Here is a 9,002-nt window from a genome sequence, read left to right on the forward strand (position 1 = left end):
AAAAGGCAGCATTGCGTTTTAAGAAGTAAACTTCTTTTGAGGGCTTTACTTACCAGGAAAAAAAAATAAAATAAAAATAAACCTTCTTTTGAGGGCCTGTGACTATTAAATATGCTATGATGACTAAGAGAGAGCCAAAACAGTGAAAGAGGCAGACGATGAGAAAATTTAATCAATTTTGGAATAAATAGCCAGACCAGACGCAAATAATTTACTTTGTGATGCCAACCAATGCTTACTGATAGAATCTTCAGCAAAAAGTCTCTAGAAGAACTAAAATTTTTATATTCAAGTGTTTTTATTGCCATGTTTGTAGTTTAGCATTTTATTTTTTTTACTCTTTATCATTTTTTATTTTTTTGGAGTATGCCTTGTTTAGTTGCAAGCGCATCATTTATATGTTGAGAACCAATGAGCATTTGTATGTCCTGTTCCAAAGCTGTCAACCGTGTTATATTAAATTTGTTCTTTATGTTTTTGGTCTTTATTGTTTGGTAAACTAAAACAACTTCTTCACCTTCCATATGAGCTCTGACACAACAAAAACTATAATGGAATCTTTCAGGAATAATGACATACAACGGCCTTGAGAGTTGCATTCTCAATAATCAATCTTATGAAAATGAAAGCAGAACAAGCAGAGGGGATGAATGTGTAACCGACTCCTTGGACGATGGTGGCTCAAGCTGCTCTTCCAGCAAAGATGCTTTTGGATCATTTTCTTCAAAGTGGTTGACAATGAAGAGGGATGAACAGAGTTATGATGAATGGGAGCTCTCAGAAAGCCCCCCACATTTTTATGTGAAAGAGAAACCTGCTTATGCCATTCAGTTTTCAGATGTGGAGGCAATGAAAGAAAAATTTGCAAAGCTGTTGTTAGGTGAAGATGTTACAGGAGGATGCAAGGGCCAAACCACTGCTTTAGCTTTGTCTAATGGCATCACAAATCTAGCAGGTATGAAAAGGTTCCGTTTGCTTAATAGAAATAATTAGTTGGATATGCTTTTTCCCTTACTATAGTTTCTGGATTTGCTTCAAGTATTTTTATATTTACAAGTGTGGGATACTTGTACTGCATTACATATCTCTGTGTCATATGGAGGTGTCAAACTCGTGAGATTAGAATTCTAAATGTACTAGTACCCAAGGAGTAGCTTAATTGGCTGGAAACCACGCCTCATGAAGTGGAAGTTACTAGTTCGAATCCCCCTTCCCCCTCTAGTATGAACATGTCAAAAAAAAAAAAAAAAAAAAAAAAAAAAAAAATTCTAAATGTACTAGGGTAGCTAATAGCATCTTATTTTCAACATTTGCGAACAGTGTAATTAATCTTTGATGTTCATATGTTTTCGAAGTGATTGTATCAGTAAGTAAAAACAATATTCAAGTTTTTCCTAAATAAATGATTGTGAGAATACAATAACAAGCCTTTGATTGAACAGAAATTTATTATGCTAAATACATATAATCTTTCCTATCAAACTCAGACTGTTCAAAGCAGTTTTTTTTTTTTAATTAATTAATTTATTTTTATTTTTTATATGTTGTCATCAATATTTCTTTATCTATTTACTTTTTCCTTCTTGTGGGTAGCATATAATGCCGGACCATTTTCCTTCTATCACTAACTTGGGGCCCTAGCTATTCCTTAGAAAACTTCTTCTGTTTTTATAATGTAACCTATGAGAATAATTACCTTTTTCTCTTAACTATTTAGAATAATATAATAATTGAATTTTCAGCGACGGTTTTTGGAGAGTTGTGGAAATTAGAACCACTCCCTGAAGAAAGTAAGAGCAAATGGCGAAAAGAAATGGACTGGTTACTCTCCCCTACCAACTATATGGTTGAGTTAGTTCCTGCGAAGCAAAATGGTGCAAATGGCCGAACCCTGGAGGTATTTTCTATTTCAATTGGACAGAAGAATAAAGCAGTACGGATTTTACTTATGGTGTGATTTGGATTCGACATTTATTTTGCAGATAATGACACCAAAAGCCCGTGCTGACATTCACATGAATTTACCGGCACTTCAAAAATTGGACTCTATGCTTATTGTAGGTGATCTCTTCATTCCCATTATAATCTAGAGAAGTTTTTATGCATCAATGTATTACTCAAATTAATCTTAATGGTTTTTCATGTTACAGGAGACGTTAGATTCAATGGTGAATACTGAGTTTTGGTATGCAGAAGGAGGTAGCCGGGCAGAAGGAAGGAATAATAGCGGCCGGCAAAGTAAGAGATGGTGGCTCCCATCACCTCAAGTACCAAAGACGGGGCTCTCTGACACTGAGAGGAAGAAATTGCTTCATCAAGGAAGAGTGGTACATCAAGTATTCAAGGCTGCCAAATCAATCAATGAAAATGTTTTGCTTGAGATGCCTGTGCCGGCCATTATTAAAGATGCTCTTCCCAAGGTAATTAAACTCTCTCCCATTTAAAACATTCATAATTAATCTGCCTTTCTGATATTAAGCTATGATGAGAGAGCTGGGGAAATCCTCATCTTTGATCCTTGCCAAAAGTGGGTTCACATGCAAAGCTAAAGTAGACTGAAGCTTTTAGATTGAGCTAGCTAACCTTGACACATCAAACTGAAGTGGGACTTAGTATGCATGCTTCTGACTTGAAAACTGTCTACATCATCTGATCATCACTGCTTATGATTAAACTTACACATGAAATTTCAAAATTGTAATCCTCATTGTGGTGCTATAACTTATAACGGCATTTGTATTTATGTACTTGCAGTCTGGGAAGGCAAGCCTTGGTGAGGAACTCTACAAGTTGTTGTTTGCAGAATCAAGCTCATCTGACGAGATACTCAATTCTCTTAATTTGAAATTTGAACATCGTGCTCTCGAGGTCATTAATAGGTTGGAAGCTGCTATATTTTCTTGGAAAGTGAAAGTTACAGAACATGTTGGTGGTAAATCCCCAGTTCGAACATCATGGTCCTTCATAAAGGATTCAATGTCTGAGATGGATAAGATGGAGTTATTGTTGGACCGGGCAGAAGCCTTTTTACATCACCTCAAGATCAGATATCCAAACCTTCCCCATACATTTCTTAATGTTACAAAAATTCAGTATGGCAAGGTGAGTTATCACGTATTCATGTCCATTCTGCCAATTTTCTCAAAACATCACTCTTCATCCCCAATTTTTTGGCTTTCTTTGTTCTTCATTGAGATATTTTTGTTTCCGCCATACCAGAATGATTTCTCTGCTATCTTATGTATTGGTTGTCATTATACTGGTACTCATATTTACATTGACCTTCACCTGGGTTATCTAGTTCATAGTCTAGCAGTAGTGGACATCTACTTCTATCTACTAAAAAGAGGGCAAAGAACAAAAGGAAAAGTAGTTGCATTTTTTTATCTTTTATATCCATGTTTACCCTAGAAAATTCTTTTGACATGGATAAACTGTCTTAATCAGAAGTGACCTATACAAATATATTTTTGTAGAGATTTGGCAGTAATTTTCCTTATCAATTCCTGTAGGATGTTGGACATTCAATTCTGGAAGCATATTCCCGTGTTCTTGGAAACTTGGCCTATAGCATATTGTCTAGGATAAGAGATATTTTGGAAGAAGATGGTTTGAGCAATTCAAATTCACCGGTGGCAATGCCTTACTTCTCTGGTATAAATCATTGTGAAACTTCAGCTGTTGATATAGATGTAAGGCACTCGTTGATTGATCAGATGAACCAGGTGCATGGAAACTATTGTGACTCTAATTCAAGCAGTACTTGTGATTTGGAATCTACATACAGTGATGCCAAAGCAAGTTCGGTAGCTACAACACCAAGTTGGAATAGACTTTGGTGCATCGATAGAGAGGCTTGTGTAAGTGTGTCTCCTAAAAATTCACCTTGATAAAAATAAAAAGAAAAAAAAGAAAAAAAAGGAAGCATGGTCTTCAATAGCTTCTTTTTGTAAAGATCATGGCAAACTTTGAATGTACTGCTTGGAAATATAGCAAAGTATTAACTACGCATATGGTCCTACCAAAATCTAAACTAAGCTAATATGATTTCGAATGCTTTAAAATGCGATATGTATCAAAGGACATATAACATATTTATTGAAGACATTACTCTGAAGTACAAATATGTTTTCCACTTCCACTACAAAGTTGTCTGTGTGAATCACCAATACTTGGAGAGCATTTCGAAACATGACTCAATGTATTTGTCCACAGCTCTAAAATAGATTTGCCTCCAATTCTTTTTAATGATTAGGATCCCAAAGAAAACCCAAAATCCAAATGCATAAGAGACAGCAACAAATGCGTAAAAGAATAAAGGACTATCAATTATTCTAGTCTCTTCCCTTTCATCCTCATGTTCAGGTTCAAGCTTGTTTGTGGTTGAACAATTTTTTGGCAAAGGGACTCCACAGAGATCTGGATTGTCATCATAGGATTGCGTCCCGAAAGTTGAGAACTGCCGCTCAAATGGGATTCTTCCTGAAAGATTGTTACTTGCAACACTAAATGTAGATAGAGAAGTGAGTCCAACCAATTCATAAGGGATTCCCCCAGTCAACTTGTTGTGGGAAAGATCCAAGTTCTCCATGTTTTTCAAGTTTCGGAAAGAGTTTGGAATGGGGCCAGTTAAAAAATTATTCGACAAGTTCAAGGATCGAAGCTGTAACAATTCTCCCATTTCAGAAGGAATGCTCCCTATCAATTGGTTAGATGACATGTCAATTAAAGACATCAACGAGAGTGGGATACCTTGGAAAGTATATACCTCATATTTTATTCGCAAGGACATTTGAATTTGCAATTTCTTGTCTTGCCCATGTTCAATGTACTGTACTGTGTAATAGTTCGAGTCAGTAGAGTTTGGAGAACTCTTCTTCCAAAATGTAATGTTATCAAGGCATGAGGGAATACCTCCTGAAATATGATTATTAGAGATATCGAAAACTTGCAAACTTTGCATTCCACACATTCTACGGAGTAGGTGACCTTCAAATCGATTTCCACTTAAAAGAACAGCCACCAAGCGAGGATGATCATACAACCACTTTGGAATATTACCAGACAAGTGATTATTTCGAATATCTAGGATTACCAAATTGGGACTGTTTGATATGGTGGGTGAGATCATTCCTTCAAATTGATTGCCGTTGAGTTGTAAGCTTTTCAACTTTGTCATGTTGGAGTCCCTTGGGAGCATTTCTCCTTTCAATTTATTGTTTGATAGATTTAGATATACCAGTGGGGTACCATCTCTAGTCAAACCTCGAGGTATTGTACCTGAGAGCTTGTTATTAGAAAGGTCTAATATCTCAAAAGACAAATTACCAAAAGACGAAGGAATGATGCCCTCTAATGCATTTGAGGACATGTCAACATAATATAAGTCTGGAAGAAGATGCCCAATATTTTCAGGAAGAGAACCTGTGACATTATTTTCTGATATGTCGAAGGCGCTAAGTGATGAAGTTTGATTAGCAAAGCAACCACAAGAAAGAGAGCCATGAATTTGGTTACTTCTCAAGGATAAAACTTGGATACTCGTGTTGAATAGTAGCTCACAAGGTACGCTTCCCTCTATTAAGTTGTGAGACAAGTCTAGCCATCTCAAATCAAGTTGGGTGGAGATGAAGCTTGGGAAAACATGACCATTCTTCTTGTTGAGGTTGCAGTTTGTTAAGTTCAGATATGATAGCTGAAAGGTTGGAACCCATGAGGGAGACTCGGTTTCAATTTCCAAATCTTTGTTTCTTGAAAGAGCGAGGAACTTGAGTCTTGATGCATTGGCAAAAATAGAAAATGAGATTACCCCTTCTAATTGATTGCCAGAAACATATAACATCCTAATCTTGCTTTTTTTGGAGAATATTGATTGAGGTAAATTACCATGAAAGAGATTATCCGAAAGATCAAGGGAGTCCAGACTTGAAGTATTGGTAAAAGTAGAAAATGATAAAACCCCATCTAGTTGATTGCTCGAAACATCAAAAACCGTAATCTTGCTTTGTTTGGAGAATATTGATGGAGGTAGATTGCCATGAAGGCGATTATTTGATATAAAAATTTCTTCAATGTTTTCAATCATCCCAAGACAGGAGGGAATAATGCCTTCCAATCGATTATAATCAAGATCCAGCATCCATAGATGTTTTGATCGCTTTAGTTGGCAAAAAGCTGCAACAAATTAAGTGAGTTTGAGAAATGAGTTCCTATTTGGGTACATATATGCTTAGAAGGCATAGAATTAAAATAGAATTAAAAATGGTAGGAGTGACTAGCGAGTAAATATTTCTCTAAAAGAAATTTAGTCTAACTAGTTTTAATTTGTAAAGTATAAGAAGCTAGCAAGAGTAATGCTTGTCTTCGCACTAGATTTTGACACTAACTTTACACGGGTTGATATGTGGCATGTTTTAAGTGGCTAACACTTTTGTTATTAAATTGGCTAACATGAAAAGCCATTTATAACATGTTACATTGGTTGGTGTAAAGCTGGTGTAAAAATATTTAGTGCAAAAGAGTAGCATTACTCTAAGAAGCAAATACAACAACACAAAAATAATGAAATTTTGCACTTCATGTTACATCTTTGCAGCATAGGTTAATGAAATTTTATGGCATGCAATTAAAAAATTTGAGAATTATGTGAACTTGTGTGTTTAATGTGAATATTGAGGAATAAGGAAATTCAGATAAACTATATATGTACCAAATAAACAAAAAAAATTAAGTGTGTGATAATTCGCAAGCTAGTATTTGAAAGCAAACGATCGATGTATTATTAGGCTTACCAGTTGGAACTCTAAAAGTAGGATTATCTGCAAGATGTCATGTATGGTGTAAGAGGTACAATTATATATTGACCATATATGATGTATAAAATTATAACATTTCATTTGGAATTTCAGAAATTAGCCAATCTGAATTGAGGCGGAAGTGAGAGAGCAAATAAAATTAAATGAAGTAAGTAAGAGTTCTCACGTTGAAGCCCTCCTCCAATTTGCATGTTAATAAGATATAGTTCTTCGAGTTCATCAAATAAGGTGAACAAGGTTACATTTGGATACCATGTAGTACTACTTGATGGTGCCCTGCCGTAGTTGTTCAAATAGATTGCGCTAACTCCCCCATTTCTACCACAATCAATTTGCTCTGCTTCACAACAGTCTCTTCCGTCCCAGCCAGCAAAGGCGAAACCATTTGTGGAGTTTCTCATCTCCAAGAGAGCTCTCGTTTGTTCTTTGCTGCATCCATCACCACAAGCCAAAGGAGAAAAAGCGATAGCAGTAACCCACAGCAAAAATACATTTTCAGCAAAACAATTCTTCATTTTCGAAAGGTTGTACGTATATGCGTGCATCTTTATCATCATACTCATGCCTATATATATATATATATATATATAATGTGCTCAAACGAGGCCCGGAAGTCTTGAATAATCCACGCGTTTTCAGGAGAGTGGTCTGTCTGTATTGGAAATAGCTTGGAAATTAGAGGCATGCTTTAAAAGCAATGGAAATTCAATGGAAGATGGAATAATATGTCTAATCAATCTGTGTTTTCTCCAAACCAAGAAGCACGCCAAGCTTTGCCCACTCCAAACCAAGAAGCACGCCAAGCTTTGCTCAAAAGTAGTTCACACTTGAGTTGTGGAAAATGGGAGAAGAGGAGACCCACTGCCTAGCAATAACGATGGGTTTTGTTCCTAATTACAAAAACTGTTATATTTATTTAATCCGATAAAATCATCAACAACGAGTCCCGGGAAATGCATGCTCTCTCGGATCTCCATTTTCAGTCATCAAATTGTTTTAATGATCATGCGTTATATATTCATGTAATTAGATTTCATAAAGGTGTTCTAAGATATTCATAATTGATTCCTATTGATTTATGTTAAGCTTTCGAGTGGAATATGTTTCCCTTAAATTAAATTATCATCTTATTGTTAATGTCCTCAAGTCCTAACTATTAGTTAAGTCAATTTCCGACTAATAACAAAAAAAAACCCTTCGCCACACCAAAATAGTTCATTTGAAAAAGCCATTGGAGGCCACGGCCACCCCCATTTGGCAAAGGATCTGGCTGATGTGTAGTAGTTAAACTCCAACATATCTCCTTAAAAAAAAAAAAAAAAAAAAAAAAAAGCAAGGGTTCAGATTTAACCAATTCCCATGACCACTCATTTTTTGTCATTTATTCTTAGTAATTAATCTACATTTTCTTTCCCATGATCTCCTGGGCAACCAAGCGAAACCCAGATGGTTCTTCTCAAAATCCAGGAACACATATTGAAGAAGAATAATAACCATGACTTCCTTCTAAGTGTGCATTGATTCTGCCTAGATCTGAAACGATTTGATTTGTTTGTTGGAGAATATATTATAGGCTAGAGCAAATCGGAAATGGAAGCGATGACGTGGTAATTGATGAGTGTGAACCTCAAGGCCACGAATGGAACGCCAACTATCTCAAAGTCTATTAATGTGGACATTTTGTTGCCTTTTTCTTTGTGGCAAGAAATTAAGGTTTCTGTTTTTCTGTGCAAGCAATTATAAGCACCAAGAAACATCATTATGCATTTATTGCGCATTTCGTGTTTGAGAAACAACATTCTCGTATGAATTTTATTGAAGTCTAGCGTTGCCGCTTTGATCACGTAAACGACTTTAAATGTTATAAAAAGTTTTGCCAGACCTCAACGAACCTTCTTTGAAGTTATAGGGGATAAGATCGAGTGCTAGACAGGTGGAATTGCATGGTTAGTTGATGGTGGTGGAGTTGGTGCCAAATTCCAGAGCAACACAAACAAACTTTTGACTCTAAAAGAGCCAAAAAATAATCATGGTGTTTGAAAAGAAACCTAAAAGCTGTCTTCTAAGCAATAGCCAATAGGCCTAGCTTGGAAAAGAAATCATGGTAAGATGCTTGAAAATAACCCCGGCCCATTCCATCCCAGCCCCAAAAGGCTAGCTAGCTTAAAGCCTTAAACCATTTGTGGA

The 9,002-nt window shown here is 36.0% G+C and overlaps 2 protein-coding genes across 3 annotated transcripts; one reads left to right on the forward strand and one right to left on the reverse strand.

The window, feature by feature from the left end:
• The first annotated feature begins 570 nt into the window (after positions 1–570).
• On the forward strand, positions 571–3,959 carry LOC132174064 (rop guanine nucleotide exchange factor 14). Its single transcript, XM_088514851.1, has 6 exons — positions 571–955; positions 1,743–1,897; positions 1,983–2,057; positions 2,151–2,420; positions 2,755–3,102; positions 3,513–3,959. Exons 1-6 carry the CDS (start codon positions 571–573, stop codon positions 3,888–3,890), a joined length of 1,611 nt encoding a protein of 536 aa, XP_088370977.1. The 3' UTR covers positions 3,891–3,959.
• A 172-nt stretch (positions 3,960–4,131) lies between these two features.
• Positions 4,132–7,330, reverse strand: LOC148587036 (receptor-like protein EIX2). 2 transcript variants are annotated; one of them, XM_088514936.1, is made up of 3 exons: positions 6,982–7,006; positions 5,887–6,174; positions 4,132–5,742 (listed from the first exon to the last, which is right to left on the reverse strand). In XM_088514936.1, exons 1-3 carry the CDS (start codon positions 7,004–7,006, stop codon positions 4,163–4,165), a joined length of 1,893 nt encoding a protein of 630 aa, XP_088371062.1. In that variant the 3' UTR covers positions 4,132–4,162. The 2 variants fall into 2 exon arrangements, with proteins under 2 accessions (XP_088371062.1, XP_088371061.1); XM_088514935.1 differs by having other exon boundaries at positions 4,132–6,174; positions 6,982–7,330.
• Between the last annotated feature and the right edge of the window lie 1,672 nt (positions 7,331–9,002).

The sequence above is a fragment of the Corylus avellana genome, chromosome 3, assembly GCF_965113065.1.
Source record: "Corylus avellana chromosome 3, dhCorAvel1.hap1.2, whole genome shotgun sequence".
Classification (NCBI taxonomy): Eukaryota; Viridiplantae; Streptophyta; class Magnoliopsida; order Fagales; family Betulaceae; genus Corylus; species Corylus avellana.